At 45.7% G+C, this 25481-nt stretch overlaps 1 protein-coding gene, 1 non-coding gene and 1 pseudogene across 10 annotated transcripts in view; 1 reads left to right on the top strand and 2 right to left on the bottom strand.

The window, feature by feature from the left end:
• Positions 1–24050, top strand: part of SETD4 (SET domain containing 4) — a 29640-nt gene extending 5590 nt beyond the window's left edge. For 4 of the 9 annotated variants that reach the window (XM_065943272.1, XM_065943268.1, XM_065943270.1 and 1 more), the window contains exons 3-11: positions 1368–1463; positions 6389–6426; positions 11152–11240; positions 12785–13214; positions 13987–14161; positions 15821–15902; positions 16761–16841; positions 19755–19878; positions 20763–21036. In XM_065943272.1, coding sequence (XP_065799344.1) covers positions 1368–1463; positions 6389–6426; positions 11152–11240; positions 12785–13214; positions 13987–14161; positions 15821–15902; positions 16761–16841; positions 19755–19878; positions 20763–20897 — 1250 coding nt within the window. In that variant the 3' untranslated portion in view covers positions 20898–21036. Of the gene's footprint in view, positions 1–1367; positions 1605–6388; positions 6427–11151; positions 11241–12784; positions 13215–13986; positions 14162–15820; positions 15903–16760; positions 16842–19754; positions 19879–20762; positions 21037–23626 lie in introns of those variants that run through there. The other 5 variants (XM_065943274.1, XM_065943271.1, XM_065943275.1 and 2 more) reach the window with 5 other exon arrangements.
• Positions 86–172, bottom strand: LOC136173861 (U6 spliceosomal RNA; annotated as a pseudogene).
• Positions 10329–10400, bottom strand: TRNAC-ACA (transfer RNA cysteine (anticodon ACA)). Its single transcript has one exon. It is a non-coding gene; the product is annotated as a tRNA-Cys (tRNA).
• Positions 24051–25481: the final 1431 nt, after the last annotated feature.

Below are 25481 nucleotides of genomic sequence, written 5' to 3'. Positions count from 1 at the left end.
CCAGCACCACTTGTTAAAGAGATTGTCTTTTCTCTATTGTATATTCTTGCCTCCTTTGTTGAAAATAAGGTGTCCATAGGTGTGTAAAAATATGGAACACTTCACGAATTTACGTGTCATCCTTGCGCCGGTATCGTTCCAGTTTTAGTATATGTGCTGCCAAAGCGAGCACCTCGTTGTCTCTTGTATGCTGTTCGACATCAGCTCCCTTTCTAAGTGGCTCCCCCTGCCACTCCTTGTGCTGAAAGTATGTTCTCTACCAACCTCCCCCACATCTGCCACTCCTCAGTCTTTCTCCAACCAAACCAGTTTTCTTCCCTTCTCCCAGCTTGTTGCGTTTCCCTTTCACCTTTGAGACTGAGTTGAGGTCTTGTGTTTTCGGTAATGCCATTTCCAGTTCTCACTAATGTCACCCAGTTTCCATGCTTCTGGTTTTCCACTTGGTTTTTGTGGAAGTCTTGTTTACCCAACCAAAACATTAACCTCTCGAGGGTGAAGAGCATGTTGGACGTCCTCCACAGTGGTTAACAGTGCTGGGAGTGTAGTAGTTGCTTTTTCAGTGCTCTTACTGTGAACTCTTTTCTTTAGGTTGTGATAACCTATTTTAGGAGCCTTGTACTTTGGATCATATGTTTCTTAAGAAAACACTTTCGTTGAGGTATAACTAGCCCACAATGAATGTCACTATTTGATAGAATTTAACATATGTATACACACAGGAGGCCATTACCAAAGTCAGGATATGAACGTTATTTAACACCCTAAGAAGCTTCTCATTTCCCTTGGTAATCCTTTCATCTGGCACCTCTTTGAACCCTCCCTCCCTCCATCTTCAGACAACCACTGATCTGCTTTCACTATTGATTTGTGTTTTATAGTTTTATTTAATTATATAGTATGCATTTAAAAAAATCTGTCTTCTTTTACTCAGCATAATTATTTTGAGATTATTCTGTGTTGTTACGTGTATCAATAGGTCTTTGTTTTAACATGAATTATAGTCCATGATTTGTTTATTCCAAATGTTCTAGCAGTATTTAGTAAAAAAAAAAAAAAAAAATTGTTCTTTCTCCATGGAATTGCCTTTGCATTTAGAAAAAAACCAGTTTTCAGCATATGTGTAGGTCTGTTTTGAACTTTCATGTCTATTCCATTGATTTCTTTTCCTGTCTTGATGACAGTATCACACAATCTTAGTTACTGTCATGTTATAGTGATAAAAAGTTTTGAGATCAGTATTTCAAAGTGGTTTTGGCTATTTCAGGTCTTTCACATTTCCATATGAATTTTAAAGTCATCTTGTCAGTTTGGAGTGATCAATTATATAGTGATTTTAGTCACCAGGTTTTCTTTCCTCTCTTGATTAGTGAATGAGAGCTACAAGCCTGAATTTATAGAGCTTAAGAAGTGGCTGAAAGATAGGAAGTTTGAAGATACAAACTTGATTCCTGCTTGTTTTCCAGGTAAGATCTGGCATTCATTCATCTGTCTCCTGAAAGACACATGGGCCCAGGTGATGGGAGAACCAGGGTGATTCTCGCAGGCGGGCTGTATTCTTTCTGGGAGCACGTCTTCTGTTGTGTGGCAGGCTTCCTACCTTGTAGGTGTAATATTTATTTATGCTTTACCTTATTCTAAAAATGAGTTTTAAGTGGCTTGTGGATAGAAATTCCAAAATGGTGAAATAAAATTTAGAAAAGGGAAGTGAGAACAGAAAAATACGATGAAGGCAGGGATAAGGATAACACCTAAAAGCCATAATCATGACATCTTGTACCCCTGATTGAAGGCGAGAGGAGAAGGGGACGACAGAGGATGAGATGGTTGGATGACATCACTGACTCAACAGACATGGGTCTGAGTAAACTCCGGGAGTTAATGATGGACAGGGAGGCCTGGTGTGCTGCAGTCCATGGGGTCTCAGAGAGTCGGACACGACTGAGACTGAACTGAACTGTAGCCCTGTCAGAGGTGGGCTGTCAGTTTGACTCCTCTGTCTAGCAGCCCATTGTACATGGTCAGTTATCTGGATCTTAGTGTTCTGTGAGCACAACTAAATCGTTTACTCATCAGAACTATAGGTATTTCTGGAAAATAGGCATGAGAAAAATATCTTCACTGGGTTTTTGTAGGGAAGATGCTGTGTAACATGGTGACTGGTGACCCCATCAACCTACTCATGGTGGTTTCTTGAGATTTTCAAGTCCTGCGCAGCTGATGGGATTATCCCCTAGCTCAGGTGCATCCCAGGAGTTTTCTCAGGCCAGCAGGTTCCAAAGAACCAGCGGGGGTGCTTATTCCCTGGGTGGGTGGCTCCAGGACAGGGGCCCTGAGGGAAGCCTTAACTGCACTGCCCCCCGGCCCCAAGCCTTGGAGGAGGAGCCCCTGTGTGGCCCTGGCGTCCACAGCCACTGAACAGGGATGGGTGAATATTCTTTTCTGAAAGTTGAGGGGTTTCCCTGTGGAGGTTGGATTAACATTTACCGAAAATTGAGGAACTTTCCAGGAAGTTTGGGTCAGCATTCTCTTCCGGAACATTCTCTCACAGAAGTTGGGGAGCTGGCGGCTATGGGCATGTGTCTTCAAGCAAGGCCACCCAACTCTGTCCACGAGTGGGCTTGAGGTCACCACCGAGAGGACCGATGTGTTCCTCAAATGGGTTTTTGGGTTTGTGAGCTGAGGGCCTCGAAGTTCAGTATCACAGGGCAGGTGCAGACGTTTCACGTTATAGAATACTTAAGTCGTAAGCCTCTGAAGGTTCCCCTTGGCCATTAAAATGATCATTCAAGTACCCATTAGGTAATTTAACTTTAAGCACACTGACTTCCTTATATGCCCACAAGATGAACTGTTTACCTCATGTGCTCCTGGTCTAGTGAGGCGATGTGTGTGAAGTTATTCCCTACGTGTCAGTAATACATGATGACGTTGGGCTAAAATACTTGATTTTGAACCATTCTCTGTTAGGATTGCTCCTTTTTTATGATGACGAATCATATTTATCAGCCTCTAACACAATGTTTAACTTTCTGTGTGTCAGGGAATGCCTAGGAAAAAACATGCTCTTAGATTTTACTGAATGGAGGTTTTTTCCCTTAATAAATGTATTTAAAGACTTTATGTATTTTTGGCTGTGCTGGGTCTTGGTTGCTGCACGTGGGCTTTCTCTAGTTGCCCCGAGCAGGGCTGGGGGCTGCTCTGTAGCTGCGGGCACAGGCCTCTCATCGCGGTGGCATCCTGTTGCGGAGCACGGGCTCCCCTTGCACCGGCTCAGTAGTTGGGGTGCATGGGTCCAGTTGCTTCAGGGCATGTGGACCTTCCCGGATCAAGGATTGAACCTGTGTCCTCTACTTTGGCAGGTGGAGCCTTAAACCACCGGCCACCAGGGAAGTCCCGGGTGGAATTCTTTGAGATGATCAAGAGAAAAGCAGTGTCCAGAGTAGGCTTGCTGTGCCTAAGGCCTGCCTACTCCTGGAGTGTCACTTTGCCTTAAGAAGGATAGAGTTAAAATGATCAAGCCGGAATTGGCATATGGTTTTAATTGAATGCCTGAAAATAAGTAATCTGTCTATGACTTAGAGCAGTGAAGAGTTAGCAGTTTTTTTTTGTTTGTTTTTTTTTTAATTTTTTTTTATTCTTTATTTTTCAGTGGGTTTTGTCATACATTGATATGAATCAGCCATAGAGTTACACGTATTCCCCATCCTGGTCCCCCATCCCACCTCCCTCTCCACCTGATTCCTCTGGGTCTTCCCAGCCCACCAGGCCCGAACACTTGACTCATGCATCCCATCTGGGCTGGTGGTCTGTTTCACCACAGATAATATACATGAGTTAGCAGTTTTAAAAGTGGCAACAACTTCCTCTGGGCCCACATCCAGATTCATGGTGATGGAGGAGCTAAAGCAAAGTGTTCGGCAGTGAGCAGAACCCAGCACTTACAATTCTGGGGGCAAGGAACCTTCATCATTGTGGGCTGCTGTAACTAATTACCATAGACCCGGTGACTTAAACAGCAATTTATTTCAGACAGTTCTGGAGGTTGAGAAGTCTAAAATTGTGGTGTGGGCAGATTTAGTATCTAGTGAGGACTGATTCCTGCTTTGTGAATCTTCTCGTGTCCTCACGAGAGGAGCTCTCTTCTCTCTTCTTACAAGTGCACAGATTCCATTCATGAAGGCTCTACCCTTGACCTAGTCACTTACCAGAAGTCCCACCTCCTAAACCTGTTGCATTAGAGGTTAAGAAATCAACATTTGAATTTAAGGGGACACAAACAGTCAGTCCACAACACCTTCCCTAGTGCTTCCTGTATCTTTAGCTTTTAATCAGTGTAGGATCAGAGAGAATATTCACGGGAGTCTGTCAAAATGTATGACATTCTGGGGAATTAGTTTGTGGAACATCAAGGCAGGATTCCCAAGTTACAAGCAAGATTCAGTCTTTAGACTTTGATCTGATTTATGCTTTGGGAGCTGACCCCGGTATTTCCTTTTATTTTTTTCCAGTATTTCCTTTTAACACTAAAAGCACTGTCCAAATCTGGACCTCTGGGATAGATGGCCGCAAAAATTATAAGGCAGTGAGTAGTCTAGTAACATTCTAATGACCACTTCCTACCTTGCGTTAGTAAGTACAAGTTACTGTGATCTGTTTTCTGGTCTATTGAACACTGTGTTGTGGACATATAGGTAAAGAACCTTCTGGATTTATTCCATCTGCCGAGGTCTGTTCATACATGTTTAGAGAGGAATTTCCACTTAAATTAGCACATGAATTTTAAAGGATAAAAATGAAAGTGAAAGTTGCCCAGTCTTATCTGACTCTTTGCGACCCCATGGACTGTGTAGTCCATAGAATTCTCCAGGCCAGAATACTGGAGTGGGTAGTCATTCAATTCTCCAGGGGATCTTCCCAACCCAGGGATCTAACCCAGCTCTCCCGAATTGCAGGTGGATTCTTTACCAGCTGAACCACCAGGGACTCCACAGGAAAAAATTTCTCCCGTTTAAGGTTCTTTAAAGGTTCTGGCCCACAGGGATGATTAACTTTACTGTGGGACACACAGAAGAAATTAAGTTCTTAGAACCAGAAGCATGTGTTCGAGCAGACAGTATGCTTCTAGGTAGGAAGGACTCCTCATCAAATTAAACTTGCCAGACACCTGATTCCGGACTCGAGGCAAGAATTCTCTTCATGATCCAGGACCTCCCATTAGGCCCACAGGCATTGACCTTCACTGTATTATATTCCCTCCTATCTGAGAGTTTGAGCAAACTTCGGGAGACAGTGAAGGACAGGAAGCCTGACGTGCTGCCGTCCGTAGGGTCACAAAGAGTCGATATGACTTAGTGACTGAACAACCACAACGACTAGCTGAGAGAAAAAAGTCAGAAACCGTGGTTTTGAGATGACTAGAGAGAGTTCATATAATGATTGCAGGTCATATCCTGCCCATCTCTTCCAGGAAAGCTGTCAGCTGACTGTGGCAGGAGGGGAGCCCTGGGCACGGAGGGGTAAACTTATGGATGTCGGTGGTGTTGCCAAAACCACCGGGGAAGCTAGTGTCATGACTGTGCTCTGGTCAAGGCCTTGGCTTGTGGGAGCAGCGGGTCCTGGATCTATCTCACAGAGCTTGTCCGGTCAAAGAGAGCACGGTTCATGACTTGTCCTGTCTGGGAGAGCGCAGCTCGTGGCTTGTCTAGTCAAGGAGAGCGCAGCTCATGACTTGACGTGTCAAAGAGAGCATGGCTTGTGGTTTATCTGGTCAAGGAGACCACGGCTCGTGGCTTGTCAGGTCAAGGAGAGCGCGGCTTGTGGCTTGTCAGGTCAAGGAGAGCGTGGCTCATGGCTTGTCTGGTCAAGGAGAGCGCACCTCATGGCTTGTCTGTCTGGGGAAGGGAGGGCACAGCCCCAGGCTTTGTGGCACCTGAGTGGGCTTTAGTGGTCATTCAGCCAAAGACTTTAATCATTCCTCCGGAGCGCTGGGTAATGGGTAGAAGTAACCTGCAGGTCCAGCCTCAGAAGTTGGATGGGCATCCTGGGGAGTTGGTCCTCCACCTCAGCCAGGAGACCACAGGGGTGAGAGTCCAGCTTCAGGTGGCCTGTATAAGACCCAGCGCCTTTTCTGCCTGAGGGTGATCATCTTTAGGTGTCACATCTAAGGCAGACTTTGCCCTTCAAGGATCATAACCCCAAAAGGAGGTCGAGACATCGTCAGAACAGCTTCCTGATCCTTGGTTTCCCCGGGGAGTCAAAGGATGCGAGACACTCTGCTTCAGCTTTGTGTCATTTTGAAGTTCACCCACATCTCTTATGCAGAATAGTATCTCTAAGACCTTGAAGCTGTCATAGGATTTATCCTTTTTTTCTCTCTTTGCATTTGTAGGTACAGGAAGAGGACTGATGAGCAAGATGTCCCTGCGGGTGAGATTTTCTCTCTTACCTTGAAACCCAAAGTGGATGTTTCTGCTTGGTTTTGGGGTTCAGGTCAAATGAATTAAAAATATTTTAGACATACAAGTTTTTTTTTTAACTAAATGGATGGCTTTGAATACAGTTCTGTCAGAATTGTTTGCTGCGTGCAAGAAACAAAGCCAAGGTCACAGAGCACACATTTCTTTGGCCGTCAGGTCATGAGCCTGGGTAGGTGCTCCTGAGCTAGTGTGGTGGTCCGGCCTCCATCAGCTCAGCTCCAGGGTGTAGCCCCTGGGTGTGGCTCCAGGGGGTAGCAAGAGGGAGCAAGGGGTGAGGAGGGGCGGGCTTCCGCTCAGCCATGAAGTTCCAGCTGCATCTCACCTGCCAGCGCCCGGTGAGGGTGAGAAGGGAAAGTGTTGGGTTGCATGACTAGCCATCTCTGCCGCAGCAGGTTTTGTAAGTCTGATAGTGTTTTAAATGTGCTGAGGGTGGGCTGGGACTGGAGGGGAACTGCTCAAATCTGAGCCTCTGTAGTAAGTAGAACCCAGCAGCCCAGCAGGCAGGGGAGGGGACTTCTCAGCCTGTCCAGGGGTCCCCTTCTGCCAGGCGAGGCCTCTGCCCCTCTTGGCTTCGGTCTCCCAAGGCTGCACAGCGAGCAAGGAAATGACATAGCTGCTCTGCAAGGTCTGTTTTAGTTCTTCCGTGCTATTTAAAGGACATCCAATGCACAGTTTTCTGTAGAGCTAGACATGAATTCCTTATTTGTAATTATTTAAATTTTCTGTTTAAAAATTGTTTTATGTTTACTCCTTAATTTAGATAAAACCCAGCTGTGTCTGTACCTTTAACCTAAAGAATGGTAGTTTTAAAAGTTGTAATTCTATTATGCTATCGTAATTTTTTTTTTCATTTTTAATTGTGGTAAAATACACATAAAGAGTCAGACACGACTGAGCGACTGAACTGAACTGAACACATAACATAAAATTTACTATCAAAACCATTTTTAAGTGTGCAGTTGAATAGTCTTAAGTACATTCACCATTCACATTGTTGAGCAGTATTTTTCTTTTTGAGGGGTGGTATATGACTATTCTGTAGCAGGCTTTGAAGGTGAGAAATATACCTCTCATGAATATAGTGGTGACTATGGGTAGTTGTTGTTTGGATCAGGAAATGGTGTTTGGCAGTTACTTTACATGTACTTTGAATTGCGGCTTTTTCACAAAAACTTTGAAAATTGAGATGTATTTTACACATAGTGAAATACACACATTTTAAATGTCCAGTTTGATGGGCTTTTGATGATGAAGATATTTATCTCAATCAAGATATAAAACATTGTATTCAGAGTTTTTTTTGCTGTTGACATGGGATGTCAGAGCAGGAAGGGATATTAGTGACCGTACCAAACTCAGTCTTTTTTTGTGTGTGTGAAGATAATTGTTCTTTAAAAAAATTAAAAAAAAATTTTTTTTGGTTGCACTGTCTTTGTTGCTGCACATGGGCTTTCTCTAATTGCAGTGAGCGGGGGCCACTCCTTGCATGGTGCGGTGGCCTTTCTGGTTGTGGAGCACGAGCTCTAGGCGTGTGGGGTTCAGCCGTTGTGGTGCACGAGCTTAGTTGCTCCGTGGCATGTGGGATCCTCCCAGACCAGGGACTGAGCCCATGTCTCCCGCACTGGCAGGCACATTCTTAACCACTGGAGCACCGGGAAAGTCCCAACTCAGTCTTGATTGACAGATGAGGAGACCAGAAAATGAAACCAGGAGACTTTTGAAATGTTTAAACAACTTAGGTGTCAGTTATGATGAAAGCAAGATCTTTTATCTGGTTTCTTCAGTTCAGTTCAGTCATTCAGTTGTGTCTGACTTTGCAACCCCATGGACTGCAGCATGCCAGGCCTCCCTGTCCATCACCAACTACCAGAGCTTGCTCAAACTCATGTCTGTTGAGTTGGTGATGCCATTTAACTGTCTCATCCTCTGTCCTCCACTTCTCTTCCTGCCTTCAGTCTTTCCCAGCATCAGGGTCTTTTCCAAGGAGTCAGTTCTTCGCATCAGGTGGCCAGAGTGTTGCAGTTTCAGCTTCAGCATCAGTCCTTCCAATGAGTATTCAGGACTGATTTCCTTTAGGATGGACTGGTTGGATCTCCTTGCAGTCCAAGGGACTCTCAAGTCTCCAACACAACAGTTAAAAAGCATCAGTTCTTCAGTGCTCAGCTTTCTTTATAGTCCAACTCTCACATCCATACATGACTACTGGAAAAACCATAGCTCTGACTAGATGGACTTTTGTTGATAAAGTAATGTCTCTGCTTTTTAATATGCTGTCGAGGTTGGTCATAGCTTTTCTTCCAAGGAGCAAGTGTCTTTTAATTTCATGGCTGCAGTCACCATCTGCAGTGATTTTGGAACCCAAAGAAATAATTTCTTACTGTTTTCATTAATTCCCCATCTATTTGCCATGAAATGATGGGACTGGATGCCATGATCTTAGTTTTCTGAATGTTGAGTTTTCTTTTTAAAAGTTATTTTAATTGGAGGCTGATTACTTTACAATATTGTAATGGCTTTTGCCATACATTGACATGAATCAGCCATGGGTGTACATGTGTTCCCCATCCTGAACCCCCATTCCCACCTCCCTCCCCATCCCATCCCTCAGGGTCATCACAGTGTACCAGCCCTGAGCACCCTGTGAATGTTGAGTTTTAAGCCAACTTTTTCATTCCTCTTTCACCTTCATCAAGAGCCTCTTTAGTTCTTCCTCACTTTCTGCCATAAGGGTGGTATCATCTGCATATGAGGTTATTGATATTTCTCCCAGCAATCTTGATTCCAGCTTGTGCTTCCTCCAGCCTGGCATTTTTCATGATGTACTCTGCATATAAGTTAAATAAGCAGGGTGACAATATACAGCCTTGATGTATTCCTTTTCCTATTTGGAACCAGTGTGTTGTTCTATGTCTGGTTCTAACTGTTGCTTCTCGACCTGCAAACAGATTTCTTAGGAGGCACGTCAGGTGGTGTGGTATTCCCATCTCTTGAAGAATTTTCCAGTTTGTTGTGATCCATACAGTCAAAGGCTTTGACGTAGTCAATAAAGCAGAAGTAGATGTTTTCCTGGAATTCTCTTGCTTTTTCGATGATCCAGTGGATGTTGGCAATTCCTCTGCCTTTTCTAAAACCAGCTTGAACATCTGGAAGTTTAAGTTCACGTAGTGTTGAAGACTGGCTTGGAGAATTTTGATCTTTACTTTGCTAGCATGTGAGATGAGTGCAATTGTGAACATTGTTTGAACATTGTTTGGCATTGCCTTTCTTTGGGATTGGAATGAAAACTGACCTTTTCTGGTTCTGTAGCCACTGCTGAGTTTTCCAAATTTGCTGGCATGTTGAGTGCAGCACTTTCATAGCATCATCTTTTAGGATTTGAAATAGCTCAACTGGAATTCCATCACCTCCACTAGCTTTGTTTGTAGTGATGTTTCCTAAGGCCCACTTGACTTCACATTCCAGGATGTCTCGCTCTAGGTGAGTAATCGCACCATGGTGCTTATCTGGGTCATGAAGATCTTTTTTGTATAGTTCTGTGTATTCTTGCCACCTCTTCTTAATATCTTCTGTTTCTGTTAGGTCCATATCATTTTTGTCCTTAATTGTGCCCATCTTTGCATGCAATGTTCCCTTGGTATCTCTAATTTTCTAGAAGAGATCTCTAGTCTTTCCCATTCTATGGTTTTCCTCTATTTCCTTGCATTGATCACTGAGGAAAGTGAAAAATGAAGTTGCTCAGTTGTGTCTGACTCTTTGCTACCCCATGGACCATAGCCTACCATGCTCCTCCATCCATGGGATTTTCCAGGCAAGAGTACTGGAGTAGGGTGCCATTTCTTTCTCCAGAGGATCTTCCCAACCCAGGGATCGAACCTGGGTCTCCTGCATTGTAGGCAGACGCTTTACCATTTGAGCCACCAGGGAAGTCTTATCTCTCTCTGCTATTCTTTTGAACTCTGCATTCAAATGGGTATACCTTTCCTTTCTCATTTGCCTTTTGCTTCTTTTTCAGCTATTTTAAAGGCCTCCTCAGACAACCATTTTGCCTTTTTGGATTTCTTTTTCTTGGGGATGGTCTTGATCACTGCTTAGTGCTTTATTTCTACTGGTCTAGTCCTTGCTATCTTAATTTTTCTATGTTTCTATCTCAGTGGGAGAAACTGAAAACTCTACTTTTGCAGGTGAGCAAGTGAAATTCTTGTGCTGGGAGCTGACCTTGCCTTTTCTGCAGCTACTTGTCACTGGTTATATGGCAAGTTTCTGGGAATAGACATCCAGGCATGCGCATTTCACTGGAAGAAATTTTTGGCGTGGTTTCCGTCTGTTGCCTGTAGGTGGCACTATTTCCTGGTATAAGAACAATGAAGGAACACTATGACTTGAGTCGCGGGAGAGTTTCTGCATTCGTTTCTGATGAAAGGTTGAGTGGTGGTGGGTGTCATTCACACAATTAACCTCTAACTCTTGCTGGGGTTGTAGTGCCCGGCGTGCGAGCAGTCCTGCCTGCGTCTCCTGACGGTCCTGGGAACCTGTCCGCTGGAAGGCTCTTTGGTCGTCTGTGGTTGGGCTCCGTCGGATTCTTAGTAGATGATTGTGGGAATCAGGGACTTCAGAAGATTCACTCAGGTCCTCCCCCAGGCACGGGTGTTCTAAACTTTACTTTCTTTCTGGTAAGGAGGGACAGACGATTATCTCGTTGCCTGAGAGCTGCCTGCTCACCACGGACACAGTGATCAGAAGCTACTTAGGGGCGTACATTGCTAAGTAAGTGACTGCTCACCTGCTCATCTGGCGCGGATGTTTCTCTTTTCAAGTTTATATCGTCAGCAAGTGTGTCAGCTAAGACATAGTCCATTAGGACCCAGCCCCTTTGTGTGGCTAGTATACATCAGAAGTGATGTGAGAAGTTTATTCTATGAGGCTGGCTCTTAATTCATGGTAAACTGCATTTTTAAGGTTGTTAATAGGCTGCTTGGGAAGTGGATTTGAATCCAGAGCTGACCTTAATGAAAAATGAGGATTAAATGGGAGCATAGACATACACACCATAACTGAGTGCCTTGATGCACAGCACTCCACTCCTCCTCCACCGTTTAGGTCTTGACAAGTGTTATTTACGCTTTTAGTTTTCCCCTAACTGTACTCGCTTGAATTCTCCTTCAGCTATGAGGAGCTGTTGATAATATGAAGGAGCTGGTTAGATCTGGCATAGAAGTGAGGAGGCCAACATAGGAGTTGAAAACTATCTTCTGGCTTATGTTATAGGGAGGGTCTCTCTTTTGGGTGGGTTTCCAAGGAGAGATTGAGGAAGGTCCTCAGCATAAGAGGTTTCTAAATGATAAAGGTTGAAATACTGTATCGTTTCTCAACCCATGATAAGCCCCTCTGGCTTACTTTTTGTAAGAAAGCTGATATATTTTCATGAGCCTGAGTAGCGCCAAGGATGCTATTGGTCTTAACATTTTTTGTGTTCTGGGGTTTTGAGTAGAATGCATGGTTACATAGGAATCTGTGTGATCTTGAAGGATTAATGAAAACTTTTCTAAGTACACTCATGCAACATGAGCTCTTTTTACTGGTAATAAGCAAAAATATAGCAATATATAATTTGCAGTAGGATGGAAATACCTAATACCAAGTTAATAGCAAAAACTTCAGAACCGTAACAGGTATATAATGAGCTTATTCAGTTTTCTGCCTGGGTTATTACGCACAATGGAACTTTCTTCAGTGATAGGAATGTTTCATGTTGAATTCTCCAGGATGGTAGCCACATATGGCCAGCGAGCACTCGGAATGTGGCTCCTATGACTGGGAATTGAATTTTCAATATTATTTGACTAAAAAAGAAGAATTGGAATAGCTACAGGTGCCCAGTGGGTTCTGTGTCAAATGGGGCACGTCTAGGTTCTTTCTACCAATTGTTCCCTGTCTCCCCCAATTTTATACCCTTACTAAAGTGAAACAAGTGAAATTCCAGCAACAGCTTTAAAACTGGAGAATAGTTGGAAGCAAAGAGGTTTTGCAGAAAGTAATCTCTTGCAAACGAAGCTGGAACTCAGGCTGGTGAGCCAGTTCTTGTGTCTGTGTGGCTTGTTCATGGTCTTTGTACTGGGATGTGGTCCCAGGAGGAGGCTCTTGAGGAAGGAAGACCCTCCCTTGGATGCATTCAGTGAACATGGAGTGTACTGACCACTTGGCCACAGCCCCTTTGGAAGCAGAACTAAGCCCTTGGATGTCTGCATCTCTTGCTTATTCCATATTTTGAATGAAAGTAACTCTTCCAATCTGGATTTTTGTTTTAAAAGGTGGCAACCTCCTCCATCTCCTCTGCTGGCTCTGTGTACCTTTTTAGTGTCAGAAAAGCACGCTGGGGATCGGTCTCCCTGGAAGCCTTACCTGGAGGTTTTACCAAAGACCTACACCTGCCCAGTTTGTTTGGAGCCGGAAGTGGTGAATCTTCTTCCCAGTCCTTTGAAAGCAAAGGCCTGGGAGCAGAGAAGCCACGTGCAGGAGTTCTTTTCTTCTTCTCGAGGCTTTTTCTCCTCCCTGCAGCCTCTGTTTTCTGAGGCCATTGAGAGCATCTTTAGCTACCGCGCCCTGCGGTGGGCCTGGTGCACCGTCAACACCAGGGCTGTGTACATGAAGCGCCCGCCGCTGCTGTGCCTTTCCCCAGACCCAGACACCTGCGCACTTGCCCCCTACCTGGATCTGCTGAACCACAGCCCTGACGTCCAGGTGAGACATCTATTGGGGGACCGGGTTCGGTTTCAGTAGGGCCATGTAGAACCTGCGACCGGAGGAGTGAGCAGAGTCCCAGGGAACGGTGCAGCTGGTCAGCCTCCCTGCCGTCAGGTCAGGTAGGCTCCTGTCCTTCCTCCTGACGCTGTCTCCCCCTCTTGGCATCCTTTTCCTTTGCTCCAGTTCCCGACTGTTCTCCAGGACTTCAGAGCCTGGTGCCGTGTCCCCTGGACGGTCTGAACCAGCAGCTCCCTGTCCTTTCAGGCCTCGGACCAAAGCCTCACTTGCTTTCCTGTCTCTTTCCCTTCCATAGTTGGTGGCATAGCTCTCAGGGTTTAGCTGTGATCGCTGAGGGTCTCACCCCTTTCCCTTGGAGCTCTGCAGCCTTAGAAGACAGGGCTTTTACCTTGCACTTGGTGTAACCGCAGTGCTTAGCACAGAGCCTGGAATGGAGGAGGTGTTCAGCCAGCAGTTTCTGACTGGATGGATACTTGTGGGAAATTGTGACGGGATCCCGCTTTGGAAGTCAGCTAGAGACCTCTTCTTCCCCAGGCTTCTGCCCTATCCTAAAGGACATGACTATATCCCCAGTGGAGTGAGATTGAGGCAAACCAAAGAAATGCAGATATGGCATTTTTTTCTCCATGTGGATAAATTCCATGCTGAGGACTTGAAAGCTGCATCTTGCTTAAATGAATATGATCAGTTAATCTTTTTGGTTTTCTGCTTTGCTTTAAAACGTGTTTTACAGTTTGTTTTTTTCTTCTAGATAAAAGCAGCATTTAATGAGGAAACTCGTTGTTACGAAATTAGAACGGCTACACGCTGTGGCAGACACAAGGAGGTTTTCATATGCTACGGCCCCCACGATAACCACCGCCTGCTTCTGGAGTACGGATTTGTCTCCATTCGCAATCCTCACGCTTGTGTTTATGTCTCAAAAGGTTGGAACTGACTTTGGTTCTCATCACTAAGATAATTGGATTTCCTGCTGCCAATCTGGTTCTTTTTTTATAAAAATGACAAAACCTTAAGATGTGTATCAGTTACTTTCTCCTAGGTAGGGCTATTCTAATTCTTATTGACCACATCATTTCAGTGTTGAAGTAAAAGCAACATAGCTTTGACCCATATTGAAGTTAAGAACTAAGAAAAGTTTTATTGCATTAGGTTGGACAGAATGAAAACAAAGGAAAACTCCTAGGGAAATATAGATGAGAAGAAATGGAAATTTTGTACTGAGACATTGTCACTAAAGATAGAGCAGTGGGGGGCTTGACTGCCATGATGATCCAGTGGCTAAGAATTTGCCTTGCGATGCCGGGGACACAGGTTTGATCCTTGATTGGGGAACTAAGATCCCACCTGCTGCAGGACAACTAAGCCTACTCGCCACACCTAAAGACCCCGCATGACACAACGAAGATGCTGTGGGCCACAACCAAGACCTGGTGCAGCTCACTAAATAAATGAATATTGAAGAGAGAATGGGAGCACTGTAAGAAATAAAGTGCAGGATTAGAGAGTTCCAAGTAAAAAGGACTCATGAAATACCCATGTGTGTAATCACACTGCACCAATCACAGGATAAATGTTACACACAACCCTTGTTTGAAGGGGTTTAAGGCTGTGATAAAAAATGGATTCCATTTGTGTTGTTACTTAGCATCATTGTCGTCATATTTTAAAAATATTTTACATATTAAAGTTGTAAAAATTCCAAATATAGTATTAAAAATAATGCATGGAAGGCTGATTTATTCCTCCTTCCCTTAAAGCAGCAGAGAAGCAGTTTTCTAGGCATTGAAGAAATGGCTGAAGCTTTACCGAGTGTATAATTTGAAGTAGTTTTAATATAAGTTTAGTGGAAATAGAAACTTAGTCAAAGTGCTACCACTCCATCCTCTAGCTAGAGTAATAAAGTGTTTTTCAAAATGAAATAGGACAGCAAAAACTGGGTCTTTCTGGGTCTCTTAGAAAGCTAGCTTTGAGACTAGCATTGTATTACCAGAATAACTTTTAATATTGATGACCATGCAGTATCGATTTGTTAAATATTTTGAACAAAATTCACACTTTATTTTTGCATGTAAGAAAAAAAATAAAAAAATTTTATAAAAAATAGAAAAATCCTTCATTATCCTATTACCCCAAAAAGTTTTGTTAATTTTCACATCATTATGATTGCAATCACTAATATCCAGATAGTTTTGAATTCTGACTTTTAAAAACCTGAAGCCTGGAAACATTTCCTCATGATTGTCTGGAGCCTGTAGTTCAGTGGGTGTGGCTTCCCACTGGCCCTGTCATGTCTTCATTCCCCGATTTTGTGGGTTGATTTGCTTCCTGGGAGCAGGAGCTGAGGTAGTGGATGTTTTGTCTGCTGTCTAGTAATTCTTGCAGCCTTTCAAGGGCTAAGTCATGACCTCATTGAGTTGGACCAGAAGACTAGATTTTTTTTTTTTTTGATGTGAGCGAGGTAAAATTGTTTACATGTGTCTTAATTGCTGATGGGATGGAAAGTAAGCTGAGAAGGGTCTCCCTTTTTGCCTGAATTTTATGCTCTACATCTCAGCCTGATTTTTTTTTTTTTTTTAATGCAGATATGCTTGTTAAATATCTTCCAACCACTGATAAACAGATGAACAAAAAGATTTCCATTTTGGAGGATCATGACTTTATAGAGTAAGTGTTTCTCTCAAAATTTTTCCTTTAGGAAGTCTTGATGAAAAATTGAGAGTTCAGGTTTTGAAAAGTGTGAGAGGCCTGGCTCAGATCTGGTGACAGGTAGCTATTTATTGAGCGTTTACTATATATAGTACACTGTGCTTGATGTGTGGTGGGGCATACAACGAGGGGAAGATACTTGACAAGAGACTTTTCTGGGGACCTGAGATAGAAACTTGATGTTTTAAATGATTGTATATACAGACTGGTGGCCCTGTGTGCTTGTTGCCGACATGCAGTCAGGCAGCGTGGCATCGCTCCTGCAAGCCAGCCTGGCCGTCAGTCTCCTAGCACCCGGGTCCAGGCTCTTGGGATGGGAGGTGCTGAGGTGATTCCACACCAAATGGGATAAACTGGGTTTGAGACCCCCCGCTCCCCCTTGCAGATTTTCTTCTTTATATAAAACTGAGTTCTCAATAGTCCATCCAGCTAGCTGTGATGCCACCGTTGGTTTGATCCTCATGATAACCCAGACTTTTCTTCATCCGTCTCACTGTGGTCTCCTCATCCAGCTTCAGCTTCTTACAATATTGAAAGAGCTTTCTACTTAAGTATTGGCAGACCCACTTTTCTCTTTTGTCTTTGTGACTAAGACTGCGGGCTGCACCATGTTCAATGGCCCCTATTAAAAAAATGTGTGGCCCTTGAGCCATTTACTGGGGTGTAATGAAGTGTCACGATGACGGATTTGTTGTTTTTTAAAATTAATTTTTATTTTGTACGGGAGTGTAGTTGATTTACATTGTTGTGTTAGTTTCATGTGCAGGACACAGAGATTCAGTGATCGATACATAACCTGTCCTTTTTCTGCTTTAGGAATCTGACCTTTGGATGGGATGGACCGTCTTGGCGGTTGCTCGCAGCTCTTAAATTGTTATGTCTGGAAGCTGAAGAATTGTAAGTCCCCTGTCTGTTGGTCACCAGCTGCCGCTACAATTTGGACATAACTTCGGCTTTTGTTTTGGCCGACACTCAAACGCCCTGTATACTGGGGCTGCTTATTCTTCCTGTGGGCTTCCCAGGTGGCACTAGTGGTAAAGAGCCCGCCTGCCCGTGCAGGAGATCGTGAGACGCAGATTCAATCCCTGGCTCCGGAAGATCCCCTGGAGGAGGGCATGACACCCCACTCCAGTGTTCTTGCCTGGAGAATACCATGGACCGAGGAGCCTGGTGGGCTACCGTCCATGGGGTTGCAGAGTCAGACACAACTGAAGCGACTTAGCATACACATTCTTTGTGTAACTTGCCTCGCGTGGGGAATGTCTAGCTTTCTACGGTTTCTGGAAGTGTCTGGTTTTAGAGTCATAATCTGAGTGCACAGTCCTGAGAATTAGTCTCTCTCCAGATATTACCCCCCCGCTCCCCCCACCCCCCCCTCCAACCCGGGTGACCTGCAGTTCTCTGTTGACGGTGAATACTTCAGAGTGTGCGCACTGATGCTGTTCACAGGAAAATCTCTTGAGTAGGTAGGTTTTCCCCCAGAAGCAGACAGGGCTCCTGAGCACGGGCCCCACCCAGTTCCGTCTTGAGGACAGACCCCGACCCCCGCTGAGGAGAGGCGTGGGTGTCTCTGGAGGGCAGGCAGGTAGAGGAGCCCATGCTGGAGACGCGCGTCTCGCTCGGATCCTCAGCACTCCCGGGAGGCTGCTGGTCCTCCCCTTAGCGTGGGAAACGTAGTCAGAGGCCCGCGCTGTAAGCCTCGGAGCCCCTTGCGAGGGAGTCGGGGAGGAGTAATGCCCGCTACTCAGCAGAAGCTCAGGTGGGAGAAACCGCCGGGGGGACTTCCTGGAGGTGGCGGAACCCGTCCTCGAGCTGTGGGGAGGATTCGGCTTGTTAGCGTCGAGACGTAGCCCTCAACTCGGCGCCCGGAAGCAGTTGGCGCTCCTTCCGTCACGCCTGTGACGTTCCATTCGCGACGTTGCCTACGTTTCCCTAGGGACTCTGGGAGAAAAAACCTACCCCTTCCGGGTCTCCACACCAGAAACGGTGTGTTTCTTCTCAGTAGGCGCTGAATTCTGTATTTGACACACTGCCTGCGTCTTGCTGCTTGCTAGAAAACAGGCAAATCAGTGGTCCGTTCTAGTGTGCCAGATTTTAAGGCATGCGGGTCATCACTGACTCATTCCTGACTCGCCGTCTCATCTTTCCTCCTCGTGTCTTTCCTGTCTTGTTTTCCCCATCCATTCATCTCCCGTTTCATTTTATCTCATGTGTACCCACTATGTAAGTTTCTTTGCATCTTCCTTGGAAAAAGAAACGAGTGGTTTTTCAAGACATGTCAACCTCGGATTTAAAAAAAGCAACTGGGTGTTTCCCAGGGGTCCTGCTGAGGGCTCTTTCCTTCCCTCGGAGTCCTTTTTTTCCCCCCTAAAATTTTTTATTTAATTAGTGGCTGTTCTGGGTCTTCGTTGCGGCAGGAGGGCCTTCTCTCGTTGAGGAGAGCCGGGGTTGCTCTCTCTAGTTGCGGTGCATGGACTTCTCATTGGGCTGGCTGCTTGTTGCAGAGCCTGGGTTCTAGGGCCCTCGGGCTTGTATAGTTGCGGTGCACGATCTCAGTAGTAGTGACCCGGGCGCTAGAGCGTGGGCTTAGTAGTTGTTGTACATAGGCATAGCTGCCTGGAGGCACGTGGGATCTTCCCAGCCCAGGGATCGAACCTGTGTCCCCTGCATTGGCAGGAGGATTCTTAACCCCTGGATGACCAGGGAAGCCGTCCCTTGGAGTTCTGTCTGACTGACTGGAGCAGTGTGGCAGAGGAAGCGTGCATTTGGGATTCTGCCTGACTGGTGTTTGCACACTTATTTCTGCCTCTCATTAGCTCTGTCACTTTAGGCTCAGTTCCTCACTGTTCCAGATTCTCAGTTTGTGTCTAAAAGATGGGGATAATAATGCTTTCTTTGCTGGGCAGTCATGAGGGTTAAAACAGATAGCAGTTGCATAGGAAACGCTGTGCCCAGCACATAGCAATGTCCTTTCTTCCTCCCTCCCTTCCTCCCCTTGCTCCTTTCCTAAGAACCTGTCGGCTCCTGAGGTTGCCACCATCGTCTCTAAAGCTAAAGACATCTGAGACTTTATATCTGTGTGACTTGACTGTGGGCAATTTCTCATCAACTTCTGTGCCCTGCACTCAAAAGGTGCAGCCCTCACCTGTCTCTTCTTCCTCGGCCGCGTCCACATCCATGTTCTCCACATCCGTAACCTGTCCACCCCGCTTCCTCCCTCTTTGTGCTTCTTCCCAGCATGTTGATTTTGGCCTGGCTGTCTCCTGCTCGGAGCCCCATTTCCTACAGGCTTAGTATAAAATTGGCATGACCTGCATGGTGAAAAAGACTTCATGGTAGATTCCTCTTTTCCATCTGTAGGGCATTTTACTTGGTGAAACACGTCGTGTGTTGAGTTTGTCGTCTTTTTTTTTTTTTTTTAATGACAGGAGATGCTGTCATTTGAAGAAAACAACCCCCCCTCCCCGCACCTTTGCTCCTTAGTCTGTGGTCCTCTGGCTCTGGACTCACCTTCTTATCTGTCCTCTGTTCTCTGTGGCAGGTGGATGCGGCTCCGCTTACTCGTGAGCCAAAGGACTGTGATGCTAGTAAAACTCAGCTCCTTGCTTCTGATCCTCAGGGTGCCTTGTTTCTTGTCTACTGTGTTTGCTTCAACTCAGGACCTGCACATTGGCAGGAGGTTTGAGGGACTGTGCTGATGGAATAAGTTTTATTATGTTTTTGGAAAAATAGGACAAGTGTTGTATTGAAGTGGAAAAGCCTTTATTTTTGAGAACCTCCTGAAATGACCTTGAACATTTTTGGTTCTAGTACATGCTGGAAAAAAGTACTTCTTGGGGAAATCATTTCTGATACAAATGAGAAGACAAGTTTGGACGTAGCCCAGAAAATATGCTGTTATTTCATAGAGGAGACTAATGCTGTGCTTCAAAAGGTATTATTCAGGAATATCTCATTCTTAAGTGTTTTGATTGAGAAGTTGTTTTGTAACTTGTTGGATAGAAATAGTCCACCTTATTGGGGTGCTGTTAATGCCTTAATAAATAAACACTGATGTAATCTGTGTTTTTGACTATTTACATGTGTTTATACCGTTTAGTGGTCTTCCCAGGTGGCGCTAGTGGTAAAGAACCCACCTGCCAATGCAGGAGATGTAAGACACGGGTTCAACCCTTGGGTGGGGAAGATCCCCTGGAGGAGGACCTGGCAACCCACTCCCATATTCTTGCCTGAAGAATCCCATGGACAGACGAGCCTGGCAGGCTGCAGTCCATGGGGGTCACAGAGTTGGACACGACTCAGTGACTTAGCACACAGCACACACATACCTTTTAGTAGGTAAATTAGTGCATGAATTCTTTCTCATAGATTTTTAAGGTACTCTTTTCCCCTTTGTGTGGTGAAGGTTTTAATTAAATGAGGGATCAGCTCATTTGAATGAAAACATGACTGGGATTAAAAAATGATTTTATTGAACCTTGGAGACATTGTGTTGCGTGAAATAAACCAGGACATGAAAAGACAGATATTGTATGATTCCAATTAAATGAGAGGTCTGGTATTCCAGAATTTATGGAGACAGAAAGCAGACTAGTGGTTCCCAGGGATTTGGGGAGGGGGAGGTGGGGAGTTAATGTTTAATGGGTGCAGTTTCTGTTTGGGAAGATGAAAAAGTCCTGGCGATGGATGGTGGCTGTGGTTTCACAACACTGTGAATGTACTTACTGCCACTGAATCGTGCATTTAAAACTGATCAGGGTCTTAAATCTTAGGTGTATTTTACTACACTAAAAAAAAACATTTAAAAATAACTTCCAGGTTTCTCGCATGAAGGATGAAGAAGTGTCTTTGATGAACCAATTGACTTTGGTAGAAACACTGCGGACCGAAGAGTTGAAGATTCTCCAGGCCTCTGCCAAGGCCCTGATCACCTTGCAAACAGCTTTTACATAACACACTTCACCACGTGCGTAAGATCATCTCGTCTGGTGGGTGTGACTTCTTTAAACATTTTTTAACTCAGGTTTATTTTATATGGACTCACTGAGAGTCAACGAAGAGTTTCTATTAAACAGTTATCTGCTCAGTCCTATCCCTCTGCTTCTGTCTGTCTGTGGGGGGAAGTGGCTGCTTGGGGACGTGGAGGCACTCAGCAGGTGCTGGATGATTCCGGGGGGACCCTGGAGTGGTTGGTGAGGGGGTTGTGCTATCCGTCCCAGCGACCCTTCTGATGCCCTTGGGGTGACTCGTAGTCAGTCCTGGAAGAAGATGGCTGCGCGAAGCGCGACCTGGAATGGGGAAGGGAGGTTGGGACGGAGCCAGGGTTGGCCCGGGGCTCTGTGTGTGGTAACAAGAGGCTGTGCTGCTTTATGCTCAGAGCCCTGCACCACCCCCCAACCATTTTGGCTTTTGAAGCGGTCTCGTGGGCAAGCTACAGCCATCCCGGGACTCGGCTGCCCTGAGCTGGAGTGACTCACTTTGAATTTTTCATCCTTGATTGTACATCTGAAAATGAGGTTGTTGGATTGGGATTGGGCATGGGGGTGGTTCCCTGTGCTCCCACCCAGCGGCGGGGTGGAGGAGCCAGCACGGGGTGCTCCCCCTCCCCCCTCGCCTTCTCCCCCTCCCCTTCTCCCCTACCTCCTCTCCAGTCTTCCCTCTATTTACAGTTGTTTTTCCAGAATGTGTTTGAAACTCTGCTCAGTCGGTATCCTCCCCTTACCATTCTTTGTGTGTTGGTCCCACCGTCATGTCCGACTCTGTGCGACCCCGTGGACTGCAGCCCACCAGGCTCCTCCGTCCGTGGGATTCTCCAGGCAAGAATACCGGGGTGGGTGGCCATTCCCTTCTCCAGGGGATCTTCCTGACCTAGGGGTTGAACCCGGGTCTCCCGCATCACAGGCAGATTCTTTACTGTTTGATTCCCCAGGGAAGCCTATTGTTTGTGGTGGGGTTTTCACTCCTGCTGCTTTTCTTTGTTTTAATGGGGGTGTTGGGAGGAATCAGAGGTCAAGTTTTGTGCTCGGGGCTCACCCTGCACAGCTCTTTTAGCTCTGTTCCCAGGATCTTCCCCATGCAGGCTCTCCCTGGGGGTCCCAGTCCCACCCAGCACAGCCCGGCCGCAGTGGGGCCCTCTGCTTGGCTCAGGGACTCTGTGTAGGGAGACCGACCTAGGACAAAATGGGCATGCTTTAACCTTGATCCTTACCAGACAGTATTTTTTAGCCTTTTTAGGATTGGGGTGGGAAGGGGACGTGTCCCTCCTCAGGCCTCAGCAGTCTTTGGTCTCAGGGATCCCTGGATAAGTCAGAAGAAGGGGGACTTGCAGAGAAACTGGGGCCCTGAGGTTGGGGAGGGATGCTATTCATCCCTGTTGCCACTGTGCTGGGCACCTCAGGAGTCAGAGTTAGAAATAAAATATCTTCACTGTTGTATCGTGAACCCCTTTCCCTGTTCATAGATGCAGTTGGTGTTGAGTTTGTTTTTTAATAGCTGCAGCGTGTTTCAGGATATGCTCTACCATGCATTTGCCAACTTTTTTTGTAAAATTGTAAATATTTTTGTAAAATAGTAAATAAGCTTTTGGGGCATTTGTCCAAGCTGTAGGACACAGCAATCATAGACGGTGTGCAGACATAAATGCATGGTGTGTCCTAGTGAAGCTTGATTCACACTCAGGCCACGGGCCGTGGTGCACTGACCCTGCACTGCACCATCATTTATTTTCCTTTTCTGTCTTTGTGGACATTTAAGACCTAAGTATACTAATTCTTGGACTTCCCGAGTGGGTAAAGAACCTGCCTGCCAATGCAGGAGACATAAGAGATGTGGGTTTGATCCCTGAGTTGGGAAGATCCCCCTGGAGATGGGAATGGCAACCCATGCCAGCATTCTCACCCAGTAAATCTCATGGATGGAGGAGCCTGGTGGGCTGCAGTCCATGGGGTCGCAAAGAGTTGGACCCGACTAAGTGAGTGAGCGCACACATATTAATTCCTGCTTGTAGATGCTTTACACCTTTTGAAACTAAAGCCTCCCCTTGACAAGAAAAACTTGATAGACCCCTGTGGTAATTGTGTGCTTTCGTTGTCCATGATTAGAAAAAATGGACAGTGACAAGAAACAGTCACTCAGACCTTTGCAATGAGAACTATTTCATCATCTGCAACAGATCTACCCTCGTCTGGAAAGAAAACAGTGGTCTAACAAGAACCTATTGGGGACACAGAGACCTCTCCTCAGTCCTCTGTACTGACCATTACAGGAAAAGAGTCTTAAAGAAAAGAATGTGTATATGTGTGTGTGTGTGCATATCACTGTTTCGCTTTGTGTACGGCAGGAACCAACACGACATTGTAAACCAACTATGCTCCAATAAAAATTAATTGGAAAAAAACCCCAGTAATATAAGACCGTCAGTTTGCAGATGATGCTTGGTGTGGAAATGCATTCCGACTCCTTGCAAGGCTCGCGTGGTTCCTCGTGGACAGTGTGGCCCACAGGGTGGATTGCAGGCAGGCCACGCACTGCCTCCCGGGGCTCGTCCGTGCTGGCCTCCGAGGGCCGCAGCGGGTCCGCCCGCGCGGGGCAGCGCTGTCTTCCACCAACACAGCCCTTCTGCGCCCTTCTCTCACTCACCGCCCCTACCCCATCACCATTTTTTTTTGTTTTCTCTTTCCTAGGCCTTGGCCGGCCTGAGGTTCCTGACACTCCTGCCTTTGTTGGTGTCTGGTTCCAGAGTTTGTGGCTGGTAAACCTCCGGCTGCTGACTGGCCCGAGGGGACAGACGCCAAGAGGTTAAGGATGGTTTGAGGCAGTCCTTGAATCTTTCAAGCTAGGCGTAGAGGAGGCTCACCTCAGACTGAAGCTGGAGACTGGGAATGACCTTTCAGGAAACCAGGGCTATAATTCCGTGAAGACGGCTTTCATCGAAGCACCTGGACACCCCCTCGAAGGGGCCATTGGCACAGAAGTGAGGGATTTATTTTAGCCCCTCGGTTGGTAAACAGTGGCTACATTCTGTGATAGATTAGTGTGGGGCAGTAAGTTTTGTCCCGAGGAGGAAGTATAATAAAACCTATTCTGGTTTATCAGCTGACGTTTGAATGTAGAGCTTTGTCAGGAATGCCACCCTGTGGGTTTACTGGAAAAGAGCTTTGTTTTGCAGATCCAGGAGGTCATGTGTGAGTTAAAGGGAACAAGGTTAGGAGGAAGGCCTGATGTAACTTTTCTACGTCCCTGCCAGTGTACCACGCTCACCAGTGTCGTCGTACCACAGGCAGCAAAGCAGTGTGCACACACCAGTGTCACCTATAGTAATGTCGTAGTAGACACTACAGTGCAGTGTACCACACACACCTGTGTGATTGTACCACAGATGTCATACCACACACTACAATGCAGTGTACCACACACACCTGTGTGATTGTCCCATAGACGTCATACCACACACTACAATGCAGTGTACCCCACACACCTGTGTGATTATACCACAGATGTCATACCACACACTACAATGCAGTGTACCACACACACCTGTGTGATTGTACCACAGGCATCATACCACACACTACAATGCAGTGTACCACACAAACCTGTGTGATTGTACCATAGACGTCATACCGAATACTACAATGCAATGTGCCACACACAACAGTGTGATTGTACCAAATGTCATACCACATAATACAATGCAGTGTACCACACACACCTGTGTGATTGTGCCACAGACGTCATACCACATACAATGCAGTGTACCACACACACTAGTGTGATTGTACCACAGATGTCATACCACACACTACAATGCAGTGTACCACAGACACCAGTGTGATTGTACCACACACATCATACCACATACTACAATGCAGTGTACCACACACACCTGTGTGATTGTACCACAGATGTCATACCATATACTACAATGCAGTGTACTTCACACACCTGTGTGATTGTACCACAGACATCATACCGAATACTACAATGCAATGTACCACACACACCAGTGTGATTGTACCACAGATGTCATACCACACACTACAATGCAATGTACCACACACACCTGTGTGATTGTACCACAGATGTCATACCACACACTGCAGTGCAGTGTACCACACACACTAGTGTGATTGTACCACAGATGTCATACCACACACTACAATGCAGTGTACCACACACACCAGTGTGATTGTACCACAGACATAATACCACATCCACAATGCAATGTGCCACACACAACAGTGTGATTGTACCAGATGTCATACCACATAATACAATGCAGTGTACCACACACACCAGTGTGATTGTACCACACACATCATACCACATACTACAATGCAGTGTACCACACACACCTGTGTGATTGTACCACAGACATCATACTGAATACTACAATGCAATGTACCACACACACCAGTGTGATTGTACCACAGATGTCATACCATATACTACAATGCAGTGTACTACACACACCTGTGTGATTGTACCACAGACATCATACCGAATACTACAATGCAATGTACCACACACACCAGTGTG

This window comes from Muntiacus reevesi, chromosome 8 (assembly GCF_963930625.1).
Source record: "Muntiacus reevesi chromosome 8, mMunRee1.1, whole genome shotgun sequence".
Lineage (NCBI taxonomy): Eukaryota > Metazoa > Chordata > Mammalia > Artiodactyla > Cervidae > Muntiacus > Muntiacus reevesi.
The sequence above is the reverse complement of the archived record's forward strand: the minus strand, read 5'-3'. Positions and strand labels throughout refer to the sequence as shown.